We start from the raw sequence: 19,259 nt of genomic DNA on the forward strand, positions 1-19,259 counted from the left end.
TCCTGGGTTTCTGGTGAATTCCTGTTAACAGTCAAAACTTGGATCAGGCATTTCCTTCTCTATGAAGACCTCCTGTGCTTTCCCCGGCGCCAGTTCTGCCAAGTCTCCCCACTGCTTCCTCTCCCCTCATCGCTCCTTGTGCAAACCTGCTTTGGTATTTGACGCATGGCCACATGCTACTCTACAGTACATTGCGGGATGCTTGCTGTCCCCAGAGCTGGACTTCCCCTGTTCTTTTTTTTGTGTGTGTGTCTGTGTGTATGTGCTTTAAGTGAAAGTTTACAGCTCAAGTTAGTTTCTCATACGAAAATTTGTACACACATTGTTATGTGATCCTAGTTGCTATTCTTATAATATGTCAGCACACTCCTTTCCACCCCAGATTTCCCTTGTCCATTCAACCAACTCCTATCCCTTTCTGCTTTCTCATCCTGCCTCCGGACAGAAGCTGCCCACTTAGTCTCAGGTATCTACTTGAACTAGGAAGCACATTCTTCACAAGCATCATTTTATGTCTTACAGCCCAGTCTAATCTTTGAAGAGCTGCTTCAGGAATGGTTTTAGTTCTGGGTTAGCAGAGAGTCCGGGGCCATGTCTTCGGAGGTTCCTTCAGTCTCAGTCAGATCATTAAGCCTGGTCTTTTTACTGGAATTTGAGTTCTGCACCCCACTTTTTTCCTGCTCTGTCAGGGACTCTGGACTTCCCCTCTTACCCCAGTACTCGCCACTCAGTCTGTGCTCTGTGAATGAAGAGTTCAGATCTCTGGTGACCCCAGCGAATTCAGCTCCCAAGTCATTTAATTTGCTCCTAGCTTGTCTTTGGGGCCTAACCTCTGGTAACCTTTTAATTTTTTCATTGAGGGTTACCATAAATGCAGTAAAGTGCATAAAGTGCACTCGTCTTAGGTGTACTGCTTGATGATTGTGTAATGTGATTAGGTTTGTGTGTCATTCAGATCAGGACAGAAAGCCTTTCTGGCACCCCACATGGTTCCTTCTCAGTCGGTAACTCACACCTCCCACCCCCAGGGTAATCGCCATTCTGACTTATAAAGGTGCCTTTTTAAAAGGTCTTTTTTGCATTTAAATGGTGCTGGCAAAGTTTTCTTGGGGTATAACTACTTGCTGGTATAGAAGCGTGTAGAGTAGAAAGTGAAAGTTCCCCAGCCTCAGGATCTTCCCCAGAGGGAATCACTGTCTTCAGTTTGTGTGTCTTTCCAGGCCTTTCTCTGTGTACTTTCATATAAATATCCATACCCAGCAATACATGATATATACGTATACGCATGTTTCAGATCTTTGGTTTTGTTTTCTAACCATAAATGGAATTACTTGTTTATTCATTCCTTTTACAACTTTCTTTTTCACTTACAATCTTACAGTCTGTCTCGGGTCTTCCAGACCTGGTGGAGATCATATCTGTTTCACATCTGTGCCATTGGCCATGTCTGCCTCACTCCTTCACTGGGGGACCCAGGCCTTGCTCTCAGATCCTCCATTAAAAAAAAAAAAATTTTTTTTTAATTGCCGGTCTGTGGGAATTCACCTTCCCTGGAAGATCTGACATTTAAGCAAGGACCCAACCGTAGGTTTGAGGGATGCAAAGCTGGTGGAAGGTGGCAGTAACCGGCAGGTGCAGATACTTTAGGGAGTAGTTAAGCCCTCTGGGCACCCCTGAAGTCACACTGCCGGCCTTCAGCTGGCCTTGACCCTGAAGCCAGCCTGAGGGTCCAGCCACAGAGGGGGCCTGGTCGATTCACTGCAGTCAGCAAGAAAGGCCCCATCTCCATGTTCCTCTTAAAGCTCAGGCTGCAGTTACTGGGAGGTGAGCCAGTGGCAAATCTTGAACCTGACTGTAGGTACAGCATTTGGGAAACACTGACCTTGTTTGCAAAATCCTACTTTCTGGGGCACGTGTGTTGTGTACTTTACGAGATGATAAACCCAAAGGCCTTCTAAATTTTGACTCTCAAGTGGGCTTTTTTCCCACTTCTTTGTGTTGGTTTCATTGAGCTTTTTTACTGTACTGAGTTTGGCTTCTGAGGGTGTTAGGCTCTTTTCTTTTCTCCCCCCCTTCCTTCCTTCCATTTTCTTCTTTCTCTGTTGCTGGCTCTTTCACTCTGGGATCAGTATGGTGCAAGCGTTCATTCCTGCATTCACTCAGCAGCAACATGGGAAGCCTCTGCACTGCCCTCTAGTGTAGAAAACAGGGTGGGCCCTTCTCCTGGTGGGTTTCTAGTCTGGGACATCTGGACTGGCACATGACAGACTCCTGGAGGAATCTGTTGTTGTTGTTAAGAAATTTTATACACAAATTATTTTATGACATTAGTTGCAATCCCCACAATATGTCCACTCCCCCCATTTCCTTTTCCACCCTGGGTTCTCAGTGTTCATTCATCCAGTTTTCCTGTCCATTTCTCCCTTCTCATCTTTGCTTTTGGACAGGTGTTGCCCATTTGGTCTTGTATACTTGATTGAACTAAGGCACATTCCTCACGTGTGTTATTGTTTGTTTTGTAGGCCTGTCTAATCTTTGGCTAAAAGGTGGACTTTGGGAGTGGCTTCAGCTCTGAGTTAGCAAGGTGTCTGGGGGCCATAGTCTCGGGGGTTCCTCTAGTCACACTCAAACCAGTAAGTCTGGTCTTTTTTTGTGGTGGTAGCTGGGCACTGTCTATTTCTTCTGGGCTCAGGCTGGTGGAGGCTATGGTCCATGTGGTCCATTCGTCCTCTGGACTAATATTTTCCTTGTCTTCAGTTTTCTTCATTCTCCTTTGCTTCCAATGGGATGGACCAATAGATGTATCTTAGATGACTGCTCGCAAGCTTTTAGGACTTTAGACACTACTCACCAAAGTAGGATGTCCAACAGTTCTTTATGAACTGTGTTATGCCAGTTGACCTAGATGCCCCCCAAGACCATCGTCCCCAGCTCTCAGAGCCAGTTATGCAGTCCCTCAAGGTGTTTGGATACGTCTAGGGAGCTTCTGTGACTTTGCCTTAGTCAAGTTGTGCTGACTTCCCCTATATTGTGTGTTGTCTTTCCCTTTACCAAAGTTAACACTTGTCTACTATCTAGTTAGTGATTCCCCCTCCCTAGCCCTCTGTCTTAGTCATCTAGTGCTGCCATAACAGAAATACCACAAGTGGATGGCTTTAACAAAGAGAAATTTATTTTCCCACAGTCTAGTAGGTTACAAGTCCAAAGCCAGGGCTTCAGCTCCAGGAGAAGGCTTTCTTTCTCTGTCAGCTCTGGAGGAAGGTCCCTGTCCTCAATCTTCCCCTGGTTGAGAAGCTTCTCAGGTGCAGGGACCCCATGTCCAAAGGCATGCTCTGCTTCTGGTGCTGCTTTCTTGGTAGCATGAGGTCCCCAGCTCTCTGCCTGCTTCCCTTTCCTTTTACCTCTTGAGAGATGAAAGGTGGTGCAGGCCACACCCCAGGGAAAATCCCTTTACCTTGGATCAGGGAGGTGACCTGAATAATCCTTTTAACCACAGGCAGAGATTATGATTTATAACACATAGGAAAATCACCAAATGCAGGACAACTACACATGGCCTAACTAAGTTAACACATATTTTGGGGGGGACACAATTCAATCTATTATACCCTCCCTTCCCTCATAACCATCAATCCTGGAGGAATCTTGATGGGAGCAGCAGGAATGATCACAAATCTCAGCCTACATTACCCAGCCATGTTCTTCTCAACTTCTCTGTGATGATTGTGGTATTTTGACATCGTTGATATTAAAACCAATGTACCAACCAATCTACCCAGGTTTTTCACATATAGAAGAATAAAAAGGAAACAAAACTCATCCATAATTCCAGTGTCCAAAGGACCCTTATCACATTTTTAAGAAGTTAATATATGTACATGATTACATTTCAAACCAAATGGAAATGTATAAAAATGAAACAGTAACAGCACACGTGTGGATGTGCACACACAGTGCATCGGCTTGCTTTCTCTCCCCACAGATGAAATGCTAGTGCATTTTTAAGTATCTTCCCAGGAAAAGCTGGGCGTACACCATCATGTCTAGCCTTTGAACAGCTTTAAATGTCTGCTCACTACTTTTGTTTTTTCATTCTGCAGCTGTTTCTGCAGCAGTACATCTAGATATGCGTCAGTCTTTTTGCCAAATACATGCGTTCCCACTTCATTGCCAGGCCATAATGACTTAACCACTCCCCTATTGATGGACATTTAGGTTATTTCCAACTGTTTACTGGATAGCTGCATTTTAAAGGTTTGAAATTTCCCTGGTAAGCACGCCTTTTTGTTTCCCCCAGACACTTTATCTTCAAGAGAAGTAGATCCCTTTTGAAGGTTTTCTTATTTTTACAGTTGACTTTTTTTTTTCCCAATGCAGGCAGGGAAAGGAAGGTAGCTGCTTTTTGTTGGATGCTTACTGTATCGCCAAGCTCTGAAGACCTTTATATCCATGATTATGTTCAGAACTAAAAAGGCCAGAATTATTTGTCCCTTGTTTTAGATGAGGGACCTGTGGTTCAGAGAGGCCCTACAGCCCAGAACCCATGGGCTTTGTTACAGCCCTTCCATTCTGCCCATTGTTCTGTACATCTGAGTTCATGTACGGTTTAAAAAACCACTTGCTGTCAGGTCACTTCTGACTCATGGTGACCCCATGTGTGTCCGAGTAGAACTGTGCTCTGTAGATTTTTCAGTGGCTGAATTTTTGGAGGTAGATCACTAGACCTTTATTCCGAGGCTCCTCTGGGTGAGCTTGAAACACCAATCTGTCCACGTTAACTGTTCTGCACCCTCCAGGGACTCCGTATAAAGCTTAGGGAGAAGTTTCTGCATCAATCCATTACAGAGAACTTCTCTGTAACTTCTAACTCGATAGTGTTTTGCTCTGTGTTCGGTCTCACTTTTCTGTTTTGGAAAGATTTTGACTGCTGTGTGACATGCTATAAAATTCACTGGGAGTAGGTAGTGAACAGAGGAAGCCAGTCACTTAACCTTGGGGCCTAGTTTGTGGGTCCCTGTCCTTCAGAAGGAGAGTAGGGCACCCAGGACTGTGTTCCGTCACACAGCGTCCTAAGTGAGCTCCGGTGGATCCTCTCCATCGGGCAATGCATGCAGGGACTCACCCTCTCTGCACTCTGGCTTGCTGGCATCTGTGATATGCTGTCTGGGTTTCCTGGATAGTAGCTTCTGTCTCGATTCATCTGTCATTTTGTGGATGATTAATCCAAAGTGGGTGAATAATAAAAATTAATGTTTAGGTTTGGATGTAAATTCGGCTTTCAATTAGGTTTTGTTTTGAGCATTATTAAAATTAATCTGAGCTCCTTGAGCTCAGTCCACTTATTGGCAAGATCTGGGCCCTGGAATAAAATTGATAGTTGTTTGGGGTAAATTCATAAGGTGGGTAATACATATCAAGATAATGGAGGAGTCGCCTTTTAAACTCTTTGCTTTGTCCTTTTTTTAAGTGACAAAATCATGGCCAACATCATCCAGACTCTAAAAAGAGAAAAACACTTCAATTAGAAACCTGCCCGCAAATGGCCAGATAGTTTTCTTTTGTCTTTGCCCCTTTCTAGACCTGATCCACTTGGCATATAGATACACTTTTTAAAGAGCACTAAATCTGGAGGCAAGTTTGAGCCGGATAAAACTCTTTATTATTTTAGGAAGAGCTTGGGCTTCAGAGTCAGAGAAACTTAGATTCAAATTCTGACTTTCTAGCTCAGTAGCTGTGTGACATTGAGCAAGTTACCTAACCCTTCTGAGCCTCTATTTTCTCATCTCTAAAATGGGACTAATAATCCTTATATCCTGATTGTTAAAAGGACTGAGATCGAGTCATGTTTTCCACCATGTGGGACCACTGGTGACACTTGGGCCTTTTTAAATTGTCTTTCAAGTCTTCTGGTTTTTTAGGGAAAAACTTCTTCCTTTGGAGCAAGCTGACCTTTAACCTCCTTCCTGATACTTGTTAGGCTCCTTTTTTTCTTTTTAAATAATTTATTTTGTTTTTGTTGTTGTTGAGAGTATACACAGCAGAACATACACCAATTCAAGTTTCTCTGTGTAGAATTCAGTGACATTGATTATATTCTGTGCAACCATTCTCACCATGCTCCCTTTCTAAAGAGAGCCCACATTTGACCTGCCTTGGAAGTACAGCCAGAATGCTCCTTAGAAGCGAGGATGGTGAGACTTTGTTTCATGGGCTTTGGACCTGGTATCAGGAGAGACCAGTCCCTGGAGAAAGGCATCAAGCTTGGTAAAGTAGAGAGTCAGTGAAAAAGAGGAAGGCCCTCAGCAAGATGGATTGACACAGTGGCTGCAACATTAGGCTCAAACACAGCAACAATTGTGAGGATGGCGTGGGACTTCTTGCAGTGTTTTGTTCTGTTCTGCATAGGGTCGCTGTGAGTCGGAACCAACTTGAGGACAGCTAACAACAACAGTATACCTTATATACCTTGCTTTTTATTTTTTTTATTTTTATGATGGCAGGTACGCCATTGTTTTATTTGCTACAGTGATACACAGTTTCTTTAAAAAATACGCTCACATAAGTTAAGAAGGTAATGACTTTGGTGTGCTGGAGCTAAGTTGCAAATTGTGTGGGTGGAGTGTGGGTTTGAATCCCAGGTGTGCTACTCCTCGGCTATAACCTTGGGCAGACCTCTGAGCCTCAGTTTCCTCATCTGTAAAATCAGGATAGCGACAGTACTACCTTGTGGGGTTGTAGAGTTTAAATGAGATACTTTACCCAGAGCCTTTAGAACAGCATCTGGCAAATATGCAGGACTATAGGCATGTTAACCAGAAGTATTTTTCTATGTGACTAACTGACATTCGGGGAACATTGAGCTGGTGGTGTTGAATTGCTTAGCAGAATTTCCACTTGGCAACAGAGAGCAATTAATGGTAGCTGAGGCTACTTTTATTGTTCAATAATAACACAGTATATTAATACACGTCATGTTGGTGCTTAATTTCTTGGTCACAGGAGCTGTCAGGCAGCAAGGTAGCATCAGGTGAGTTTCTAGCGTTCACACCTGTCTCTTGTCTCTGTTGGACTTTTGTAGGCCAAGCCCAGCATTCGGTGTTTCATTAAACCCACCGAGTCGCTAGAGAGGTCCCTTGAGATGAACAAGCACAAGGGCAAGAGACGGGTGCAAAAGAGACCCAACTACAAAAATGTTGGGGAGGAAGAAGACGAGGAGAAAGGGGCTGCCGAGGATGGTCAAGAAGACGCCGAGAAGCCTAAAGGTACAGAGGGTGGTTCAAAAGGCATCAAGACGAGTGGGGAGAGTGAAGGTGAGTGCGCCCGTGAACGTTGTCCATCCCACCCCATGGGGAGCCAGGCTGCCTTTCCTGCCTTCTCCATCCTAACTGCTGGTCCCCTCCTGTGTGTTCATTCCTGGCACTGTGTACCTCATTCTGTACAACCCAGCCATCGAGACTGTGTGGCTGTGTGTCACACACACAACCCACACAAGTCCCAGCCCTCGCTGAATGGAGGACCTGGAGCAGGGTTCTTTACTTCCATGTGCCTCGATTTCCTCGTCTGTGAAAAGAGGCTAACAGAGTGCGTACTTTGTAGGGTTGTTGTAAGAATGAAATGACTTTATGTATGTAACATGATTAGAACAGTGCCTAGCCCCATGGTAAATGCTGGACAGTTAGCTACTACCGCCACTGCTACTTATCACCGTTATCATCATTGCTGTTGTAGTTTTCCCCACGGCCCAGGATTATGATTTTTGAGAGAAGTCATTATTTCCAGGGCACTGTAGGAAGGAAGGGGCTCCATGTTTAATGAAATTATATGCTTCTAACATGATGATTTTGTTTTTTGAAATCAAAATAATCTCCTAAGTTCATACATTTAGATTTTTAAAAAGCCCTGGCTGCTTAGAGTGAGGTACACTGTGTTAGGTGCCTGTGTGCTCAGTGAGCAGAATCATTCATTCCTCTTTTTTCCCTTGTCAAGGATGATTCTGGTTGATTTTTCACCTCGCTCTCATTTAGATGCTAAAACCTTCCCAGACTGGAGAGCATTGTCTGCTGTGGGATTACACGCAAGACTGAACTGTCCAGTCCCTTGTGTCATGGGCCAGGCTCACAGCCATGCAGATGGGGTCTCTGGCCAACGTCGCACCACACCTCCTGGGATGAATCTGGCCTCTCCTCACCAGCCTGGCTGGGGTCTGCTGGGGTGTGGGTAACACTGCATGTGAGCCATCCACCTGGGACCTGGGTTTGAGGTGGCTGCACCAGCCTGGTGGTAGGAGGCCCCTAGTCAAGGGCATCTGAAGTTGTAAAACAGAGCAGCTCTCTGAATCAGTAACTGAGAGCTTGTTTGCTTTTAGAAGTTTACCGGGATTCTACAGTCAAATTGCGCCCCCATCCCATCCCGCCAGCCCCATGATGGTTTTCTTGGCAGTTGTCAGTGAATGCCATGATCTCATTTTGATAAATGTAACTAAAACATCTCTCTGATGTCACCAGGGCTCTGTTTAATCCCTGAGGTCACCAGCATACTTTTTTTGCTGTTCAAAGCGTGCAGTGAGCATTTTGGTTTAAGAATGCTTTATTTTTTATTTTTGGTTTGAGAAACCTTTGCCAACAAATATCACTTTGGTGGGGAAGTGAGGGGCAAACTCAAGGTAAGTCACACTTAAACTTGCCTATTTGGGTCCTTTCGATTTTTTTTTTTTTTTTTTTAACTTGGAAGCACATTGCCTGCTAACCCCAGTGTCTAGCTATCCTATAGCCATGTTGGGGGAAGAATGGATGTCCTCAACCCATTTTCATACACTGTGTCCTTGTCAGTTTTATTTTGGAAAGATGTTTTGTTTTTTGGGTTTTTGTTTTGTTTTGTTCCAGTCCTTTTAAGGGATGCTCTCTCACCAGGCCCCAGCCATGACTAACAGTGGTGTGGATGGGACGTGGCAAGCTTGGCCTCAGCAGTACAATCCAACTAGTCAGCCGAGCAGCCAGGCACATCCACTGTTTCTGCTGGCCCAGCACCCATCCCCCTTCTGCTGATAAAGAGACCTCATTTTTTATTTGGTGTGCAGACTTCTTGGGTGCTGAGCCCACCTGCCATGTGCAGGGCACCAGGGGAGGGATTTTTTTCATGTCTCCAGAAGTGTTTTCCAGGCAGCTCCTCTGCCAGGGCATGCCAAGCAAGGCCCAGGAATGCCCCCAGAGACTTTGCCTGGACAGTCGATGCTGAGTCTGGAGCCGCTCAATCGTGGCTCTCAGCTGCCCCCTCAGCAGTTTTGTCACTCCTGTTTTCTTGAACGTACTAGCTATCCCAGAGTGTGATGGGCCTGCCATCTCCTCACCCAACTTGCCGTAAATAAATACAACTCTCCCAGGCCCATCCTGCAATGAGACACCCAACTTGACAGCAGCAGTTGTGTTCCTGAACTTTCTGAATCGTATGCTTGTTCTCCTAGCTAGTCTCATATCTGAAGATGCAGTTAGTATGTTTCTCTCCTTAGACTGTGTCTGTTTGAGTGAAGCTGCACAGCTGTTAATTCCTATGACTTGGGAAGGTGTCAGGCACATTTTTTCATTCACATCTCGAGCCGAAGTGTAGCATTGGGTGGGGTGTGTCTGAAGGTGGGAGAGCTGACCCCTAGGCCTGTCTCAGTATCTAGATTTCCTGTGTGCTTTGGACAGTGTCATTAACCTGATGTTTTCCTATCTGGAAATTGTGAATATAGAAAATATAATTGCCATGCTGCTTTCTATTTTCTTAATGAGGATGCGTTAGGACTTTTGTGATTGTAAGATGCAGAAATCCAACTCAGATTGGCTTAAGCAGATAGGGTGATTATTGTTCACGTAACTGGGAGGCTTGGGCAGGGCTGGATCCAGGCGCAAAGATGACAATAGGCCACTCCAGGCTTGCATGCCGCCAACTTTGCCACGTTCTAGTGGCACTGGCTGAGATTTGGGGGCTGATGCTCTGTGGAGCTGCTGACCCTCACTAGGGTCCTGTGCCCACCTCTATGTGGGATGATTGTGCAGGCCTGGGTCATGTGTCTACCCCTTGAGCTACAGAGAGATGTTGCCCCACTCAGATGACATGGACAGAGTGGGGGGAGGTAGCTTCCCAAATGAAAAGTGAGGTGCCTTCATCAGAAGAAGGGGGCATCGGTGCTGGACCGGCAGAAACACAGATGTGGCCTAGGGAGGGCTCCCCTAACCAGCCAGTTAGAGAGTCACCGTGTCCCTGTTGCTCATCTCTCTCAGGGCCATCTTTCCTCTGTCATGTTGAGATGATATGTGGCCATTTTCTCCTCCACACAATTTCTTCCCCGGCAACCTTCTGTCAGGAGCCCTGGTGGCACAACAATTAAGTGCTTGGCTGCTAACTGAAAGATTGATGGTTTGTCCATCCCTGAAGCCAACTCTTCAGACAAAGATTAGACTGATGACACTCATGAAGAGTGTGCTTCTTAGTTCAAGTAGGTACGCGAGACTAAATGGGCAGCTCCTGTCCAGAGGTGAGATGAGAAGGCAGAAAGGGACAGGAGCTCATTGAATGGACACAGGAAATCTGGCGTGGAAAGGAGGAATGTACTGTCACATGATAGCGATGGCAACTAGGGTCACACAACAATGTGTGTATAAATTTTTGTATGAGAAACTAACTTGAGCTGTAAATTTCACCTAAAGCTCAATTTAAAAAAAAAGATGGTTTGAACCCACCCAGTGGCTTTATGAGAGAAAGGCCTAGAAAACCCTGTGGGGCAGTTCTGCTCTGGGATCCCTATGAGTCAGAATTGGCTCGATGGCACCTAACAACAATAATCTTCTTTCATTGTCCCTGGATCTGGGGTTGATGACAGCCTGGTTGTAGCCGAGAAACAGACACAAATGACTCTTTTTTTTTTTTTTTAAAATAAATTTATCTTTTTTGTTATTGTTGAAAATATACACAGTAGAACATACACCAATTCAACGATTTCTACAGCAAGTAACTCTTGAGTACAGAGCTGCTAGCACCAACTCCCCAACCCCCTGCCACCCCCACTGAGTAATGACATCTTTACTTAAAAAGATGGGCTAGAGCATATGAGTAAAAAGGGCATGTGGTCATAAGTCACGATTTTGCCATGACCTGAATTGAGCGTGGCATCAATGTATTTTTTTCTACAGATGCAGCACCCAGAATTCGCACCTCCTCCACAGTTAAGCCCAGACAAGGAAGCTGTGTGAAATGAATGTGTGTCCCTAACCCATCCACTTCCACCCCCAGTTTGCAAAGAAATTTGCTCTCCCTTGGGTCCCAAGTGATGGGTCACTCATTCTGAAACCCAGAAAATCACAGGGCCCCTAAATTTGCAGAAATAGAATACTGAAAGGAAGAGGAGGTATGTCATCATCCTTGTAGCCCTGCCCAGGAAGTCAGATGTCCCAGGATGCACAGTGTTCTCTTAGCCTGCTCTTTTTGGGAGGATGGCCACCCTCTCCTTCGGATTCACTGAGAGCAGTAAGCTAATAAGCAGACCCAAGGGAGAAAATGAATTGTTACAACTTCTCATTTGAAAAATGGATATTTGTCTTTTGTATTTTGCTTATGGAAAAAGTAGGCATTGATTTCACGGCCTTACCTTCAAAGCTGCTCTTTCCTTGGAATTCTAGCCAGGGCATGGAGTGAAGGCAGCAGGGCAGGCTTTGAATCGGTCCATGCAGGTGGGACTGAGGGATACCTGACGTTTGGAGTGCCGGCTTTGCTTTTTTTTTTCTCTGAAATGAAATGGAACCTGGCCTCATTCCTGGCTCCTATGACAAAGCCAGAGCCAACCCTAGGCCTGGCGGAGTTTTCTGATTGGGGCGAGCCAGGTGCAGGAGCTGTAAGGCTGGGCTCTGAATCCCAGCCCTGCCCCTGAGCAGCTCTGTGACTTTGGGGAGGCCGTCTCTGTCTCTGAAGAGGGGACTTCCATTGTGCCTACCCCCGTCGTCATGCATGAGAATGTGAGCGCTGCAACATTTGGCACGTGACACCTGAGCACTGAATAGAGTGGATCCTGGCCAAGAGGGAGGGTGGAGCAGGGGTCTTGGAAGGGACATTGAGTTTGGTTGGGTGGACTCTGTGCTTGGGCATCCTGGCGAGTGTGTGTGCACATGTGTGCATCAGTGTGAAAGAGAGTGGGAGGGGGGAGGAGAAGGACCGGTTAGGACCGGGCTGCTGGCGTGGAGGGCTGGGAGTGCCAGCTTCTCACTGAGGCTAATTCATCTAAGGAGGAGGGTTGAAGGCACACCCTCTGAAAGGAAACTCCAGAAACCGTTCTGCACTCCAAACCAAACCAAACCTGTTGCTGTCGAGTTGATTCTGACTCGTAGCGACCCCATAGGAGAGAGTAGAACTGCCCCATAGGGTTTCCAAGGGGTGGCTGGTGGATTCAAATTGCTGACCTTTTGGTTAGCAGCCCACCTCTTAAACTACTATGCCACCAGGGTTCTACTCAGTCTCCTGTTATTCAGTAGAAGATGACTGAAAAAAAAAAAAAAGGAAGAGTTGCCCCCAAATGTACAACACACTCACCCTGTCACTGCAGATGCTGTTTGCCTCCTGAAAGTCTCCTCCAAAGCCAGCCAGCAACATGCCGTTCTTCTGTTGTTTCCTTGGCAATCAGCAGCGGCATCTTTCCCCTTGCTCGTTTCACCTTCTTTGAAGGCGTTCTTTTTCTTCCCTAACCCCGTTTTTATGGCCTGTCCTTGCTGTGTTTGCTGGAATACAGAACACAGAGGACAGTTGATAAAATTCCTGAATTTGTGGAGTCAAAGAGGATTAAGAGGTCATGCCTACCATTTCCCTGAAAAGCACTTCATTTACCGAATATTCATCAGATTAGAATGTACATCATCCGCAGCAGGCTGACGAATTGTTGCTGTTATTTCTAAAAACCAGAGTGTCACAGGCATTGGGGAAGCTCAAGGGTTTGGCCAGAGTTGTCATCTTGAGAGGCAGAACTTGATATCTTTGGGTCCCAAGGGTCTGAAGGTCTCACCTAGCCTGCCCTGGCTCTTCCCAGCAAAGCCACTGCCTGGACAGTGGGTGGGTACACATAGTCTTTCCTGCTTTTGAGGATTTTGTGGAAATGATGCAGGCTGCAGAGGGTCTGGGTGGGGGCCAGCCAGAGTGAGAAGGGTTGGAGATGTGGGTTCCTGATCTCTGCATTGTAGCCCAGCCAGCTGTGAAACCAGGAGCAGTTATTCAGACTCGTGAGAAGAGGGGCTTCAGCTATGTAGTGGGGTCGCACTATACCGCCCAGGCTAGGGTATTGGAGCATGTGAGATTACGGGCCAAGGTGCCTGGCACGGGATACCAAACAGGCCGTTTCTACAAAGCAGCTGATGGTCATTGCAGTGTAGAGGAGAGCAGCCTGGGGCAGGGGCACACCACCTAAATCTCTCTGTGCCTCAATTTCCCCTTCTCCAGAATGCAGAGATTAGCTAGATTACCATCACCCAAGTGTTGGTTACAGAGATGATGTTAGGTGGTGCAGAAAGGCCGTTGAATAACGTAGTGAGAGAATCTTACTCCGAGGGACTCCGAAGCCTTCCTGTTTGGTGTGAGGGGTCTTTAACACCTAACAGTTTGAATTTCCGCTTTAAACACACACAGCAGGCCCAGCACCTCTTTATTTATTCATCATGTGTATTTTTATGGCTGCTTTCTATTTATACCAGTTTTGTATTTATATTAGTAACTTTTAAAACTTTTTTTTAGAAAATAATTTCAAATTTGCAAAGAGCTGCTAAAATAAAAATAGTATAAAGAACACCTGTTTGCCATTTACCCAGTTTCACCTTTTAACATTTTACCCCATTTGCTTTCTCATTTGCATCCCCCACTCTCTCTCACATGTACACACACACACACACACACACACACACACCCCTCTTTTTTCTGGGTAAGTTAACGTGCATCATGTCCCTTCACCCCTAAATACTTCAGCGTGCATTTCCTGTGCATAGGATAGTCTCTTTCGTAGCAACAGTACCATTATCAATGTCACCGCACTGTCCACTGTCCATGTTCCAGTTTTGTCCGTTGACCTAGTAATGTCCTTTAAAGCAATTTCCCACCCTCCAGCACCAAATCCAATCTGGGGTCAGCTAGTACCCTCACTTATCACATTTCTTTAGGCTCTTTAATCTGGAACATTTCCACAACCTTCTTCTGACTTTCATGACACTGACCTTTTTGAAGATTATGGAACCCTCCTCCCTTTTATGTTACTAGAACATTCCTGATTTTGTTGTTCCTCATTGTCTGATGTGTCCTCATGATTAAATGGAAGCTATGTGTTCTTGGCTGGAATGGGACACAGATGAGGTGGTGTCATTCTCTGGGTATTACAGATGGAGGCACATGGTGTCTCTCCATCCCTTGCTGGTGATGTTAATTTTGGTTATTTGGTTAAGATGTTACCTTGTTTCTTCACTGTATAATTACTTTTTTTCCTTTGCAACTAATAAGCAGTCTGAGGGGACACACTTTGGGACAGTGTGAATCTCCTGCTTCTCAAGAAAATTTGCCCCTAGATTTGGCATCTGTTGATGATTCTTGCCTGATCCAGTCTGTATCATTGTGGTTACGAAATGACAATCTTCCAACTTCAGCGCTCCCTCTGCCTTTAAGCAGTCAGTCCTTGGCATTCTACTGCATTCAACATCCCTCCTTTTCCCCCCATTTATTTATTTATTTGTTATTGATATGGACTTGTGAATTCCAATTTTTTTTAGTGTTTATAATTCATTATGAGTCGGAATCGACTCGATGGCACTGGGTTGGGTTACTGTATTTTATTATTTTGGTGCTCAAATTGTCCCACATTTGGCCAGTGCGAACTCTTGCAAGTAGGCTGCTATGTCCCTGTGATAAGTCCCATTGTGTTTTTGAGCATCCCCTTCCTTTCTGGCATAACAAGGTGCTCCAGGTTCATCTGGCATCTCCCTTGCCCATCCCCAGAAAAGTCCTGGTTTCTCTGCACGGGAGTGGTTTTAGAGACTAAGATCTGGGTACTTCATGTGCGCATTGCTGTTGAGCTGTCTTTTCCTCTTGGCCCTGTAGTGGACAGAGCTAGGAAATACGTACATGTATATACACAAGATACACATTTATACACATATCTGTCTACATACATGCAAGCATGTATATGTTATGGGGTGCTGTCGAATCGATTCCAACTCATAGCAACTCTGTATGACAAAGTAGAGCTCCCTCATAGGGTTCCCTAGGCTGTAATTTTTATGGGAGCAGATCTCCAGGTCTTTGTCCCACAGAGCCGCTACGTGGGTTCGAACTTCCAATCTTTCAGTGAGCAGCCAAGAGCTTAACCTTTGTGCCACCAGGGCTCCTACATATACGTACTTTAGCAGCCGTAAGTTCATACCAATACCTCCGATTCTAACTGATTCCCACAGGGTTCTTTCTTGCCTTCCCCCATTCTACATTATGTGTCTCTTCTTCCCCGGCTCCCAGCAACATTGTACATTTATCTTCTCAATCCTATAATACATTTAAAAACATTTCAGAATTGTTTCACCTATGCCACTATAATAAACAAAGGACTAAAGAGAGTTCAGGATTTGTTTACAGTTCTCTCCCCTACCCCCAATACCTTGCCTATCCCAAAGCTGAGGGTAATAATCAATCATTGTGTTCATAAACTACTTGGATGAAGCTGTCCTTCCTTTCTTTCCCCCTTCAGGGTGGTCTTCATTTGAAGTAAATTTAGGCTTATATATTTTCCCAGTTTGCTTTCAGTTTTAGGGTTCCCTCCTTCCAATTGTGATTGATTTAATTTCTTTTTTTGAATATGTAAATATTAATATACTTCCAAAACTATACATATGTTGAAAGAAGTGTCCTTCCCTCTTACATCCCTCCCATCCCATGCCCCCCACCTCTTGTAGATAGCTAACTAGATTGCTTTCTGCCATATCCTTGCCGCTTACGTTTTTGTAGAGATAAGCAGATACATGCCTGTTTTCCTGCCTTCCCTTCTTTTTGACACACAGGCTGGTATACTGTGCCTGTCCTTTGCACTTTGCTCTTTTCACTTAGCAGCATCTCTGGAAACCGCTCCGTATCAGCTCCCAGAGACCTTCCTCATTCTTTTTTGCAGCTGCACTGTGTGTGTACACCATATACACACAGCCCCTCTGCCTGGGCATTTAGGTAGTTTCCAGTGTTGTGCAATTGCAAATAATGCTGTGTGTGTACATTTTCACGTTGTTGGAGGTGTGTCTTCTGGATAAATTCCTACAAGTGGGCTTACTCAGTTGAAAGGTATTAAAAAACAAACAAAAACCTGGTGCCGTCGGGTGGATTCCGTCTCATAGCGACCGTATAGGACAGAGTAGAACTGCCTTATAGGGTTTCCAAGGAGTGCCTAGTGGATTCGAACTGCCGACCCTTTGGTTAGCAGCCAAGCTCTTAACTACTACTCTACCAGGGCTCCTTTGAGGGGTATAATAGTGATTTAAAGTTTCCTTTTAAATTGTGTTCATTAAAAATAAAAAGGGCAAGACAGTTCAAATAAAATGATTAAATAAATAACAAATAGTACAGGTGGCACACAGACATGGCAGAAATCTTAAAGACAGGCAAATGACTGAGATTTAAGCAAAACTGGACTAGATTGTCTCTGGTTTATGTGGCCCTTTCTGTCTCTTGGGCTCATAGTTACCTTGTGTCCTTCATTCTCCTTTGCCCCAGGTGGGGTGACTGAGGTTTAAGCAGACTCCAAAATAGTACCTGGTGGGGAGGTGATGGGCTCAAGGTCTAATAAGTGAGGTTCGGACAGAGCCCCCAGAGATGCATCCTTAGAGCCTGAGTCCCAGCCTTGGGCCATCAGGTGAAGTCCGTGTCCACGTGAGCCCACTGAGCTGCTTCCTTGGTGGTGGCAGCATGGCGGTGTGCAGGGTGGGAAGGTGGGTGCGTGTCCCCAGGGAGGAGGGGGAGTGGCTGCACAGAGCCAGGTCTGACGCTCCTGTGTGGGATAAAGATGGGCTCACTGTGACCCTGAGTCTCCACGCACGGCCACACTTCTCCCGCATCATCTTTAAAAGGTGGCCGTGGAATCCATTTTAGAGAGTGGTGGTTGAGAACCTGGCAAGACCCTCTCCCCAAAAACATCACCTACCACCCCCACACCCATGTAAAATTCCGCCTACAGATCGAGTGAGTTAGACTCTAGACCAGTGTTATTTTTAAGGTTTTTTTTTTTTATATAAAACCATTAAAAAGAAGAAAAAAACTATTATAAGAACTCAAGAAATAGTTTAAACAGAGAAGAAAATATTCTTTGATGGTTACGAGAGTGGGGAGGGAGGGAGGGAGAGGGGTATTCACTAATTAGTAGACAAGAACTATTTTAGGTGAAGGGAAAGACAACACACAATACAGGAGAGGTCAGCACCACTGGACTAAACCGAAAGCAAAGAAGTTTCCTGAATAAAATGAACGCTTCGAAGGCCAGCACAGCAGGGGTGGGATTTTAGGGACCATGGTTTCAGGGGACATCTCGGTCAATTGGCATAATAAAATCTATTAAGAAAACATTCTGCATTCCACTTTGGAGAGTGGCGTCTGGGGTCTTAAACACTAGCAAGTGGCCATCTAAGATGCATGAATTGGTTTCAACCCACCTGGGGCAAAGGAGAATGAAGAACACCAAAGACACAGGGTAACTATGAGCCCAAGAGACAGAAAGGGCCACATAAACCAGAGACTCCATCAGCCGGAGATCAGAAGAACTAGATGGTGCCCAGCTACAACCAATGACCGCCCTGACAGGGAACACAACAGAGAACTCCTGAGGGAGTAGGAGAGCAGTGGGATGTAGACCCCAAATTCATGTAAAAAGACCAAACTTCATGGTCTGACTGAGACTAGAAGGACCTCAGAGATCATGGTCCCCAGACCTTCTGTTAGCCCAAGACAGGAACCAACTCTTCAGACAGGGATTGGACTGGACTATGGGATAGAAAATGATACTGGTGAGGAGTGAGCTTCTTGGATCAAGTAGACGCATGAGACTATGTGGGAAACTCCTGTCTGGAGGGGAGATGAGAGGGCAGAGGGGGTCAGAAGCTGGCTGAATGGACATGAAAATAGAGAGTGGAGAGAAGGAGTGTGCTGTCTCAGGGGGAGAGCCACTAGGAGTATATAGCAAGGTGTATATAAATTTTTGTATGAGAGACTGACTTGATTTGTAAACTTTCACTTAAAGCACAATAAAAATTAAAAAAAAAAAAAAGATCTGCTGAAGTCCTTAAAAAAAGAAGAAGAAGGAAAAAGACTGGGCATTGAAAAAACTAATCTGCATTCATCTAGAAAATTAATCTTTGTAATAGCTCATTCCACAGCTCTCCTGGCTGGATGACACATGCGGGGTTGGGGGAGGTATGGTACAGCTGTAAGGACCAGGGTGCAGCCAGTTTGGGGACCTCACTCTGCATGGTGCTGGTGGGGGTGCTCTTGGCAGGGACCCTCCTGGCTTCCTTTGCCACATCTCCAGTTGTGTGGCCTCAGAAAAGTTGCTCTTGTCTGGATTCTTATTTCCTGTATACAACATCCAGGGCTGGACCAAACCAGTGGTTTTCAGGCACTTTTGTGGGAAGCCCCAGAGTTCCGGAAAGGGAACTTAGGGGCCTCTGTGGAGTGGCTGAGGGAACTGGTGAATGGGAGGGGTTTGGGCAGTCACCCATCCTTCACCCAAGCAGTAGCTCTGCTTTCATCTGCTTTCTGCACATGGAAAACGCCATCCACAGGCCCCAACTGCTCAAAAAGAAGACCAGGAAGCACTGGACTGAATTAGCTTTAGCCTCTCCCCTCCTCCAGAATTCTCATGGTATCCAGGGAGAGTGAAAAGCCAGAAAAGGAACAGCCATATCACAGCAAGCTTGGTCTGTAGGCTGAGACATGAGGGCTTGGCCCTGTAAGGCTGGGGAGCCCATGGAGCTGAGTTCCCACCATATCAGCCCCACAGGGGTTAGGGCTATGCCTGGGGAGCAGGGACCTACAGTGTGGGCAGTGGCTACACAGGCCAGGGCTGTAGCCAGAGGCCTGAGACAGGGCTATCAGCATAGTCTCGCTTGGTAGACTTCAGGTGTCTTTGCCAGCATGCCCCATCAGTAAAAACAAACAAGTAAATTCAAATATGCACCCCCCAAAATGTATGAGTATTTATTTATTATAAATACATATTTGTATTACTGTGCTACTGT

General features: G+C 45.6%; 1 protein-coding gene across 4 annotated transcripts in view; it reads left to right on the forward strand.

Annotated features, from left to right (window-relative positions):
* CLEC16A (C-type lectin domain containing 16A) overlaps positions 1–19,259 on the forward strand; it is a 241,915-nt gene that overhangs the window by 70,797 nt on the left and 151,859 nt on the right. For 2 of the 4 annotated variants that reach the window (XM_049904932.1, XM_049904934.1), the window contains exon 10: positions 7,079–7,310. In XM_049904932.1, the coding sequence (XP_049760889.1) occupies positions 7,079–7,310 (232 nt within the window). The remainder of the gene's footprint in view (positions 1–7,078; positions 7,311–19,259) is intronic. The other 2 variants (XM_049904933.1, XM_049904935.1) reach the window with 1 other exon arrangement.

This window comes from Elephas maximus, chromosome 12 (genome assembly GCF_024166365.1).
Source record: "Elephas maximus indicus isolate mEleMax1 chromosome 12, mEleMax1 primary haplotype, whole genome shotgun sequence".
NCBI lineage: Eukaryota > Metazoa > Chordata > Mammalia > Proboscidea > Elephantidae > Elephas > Elephas maximus.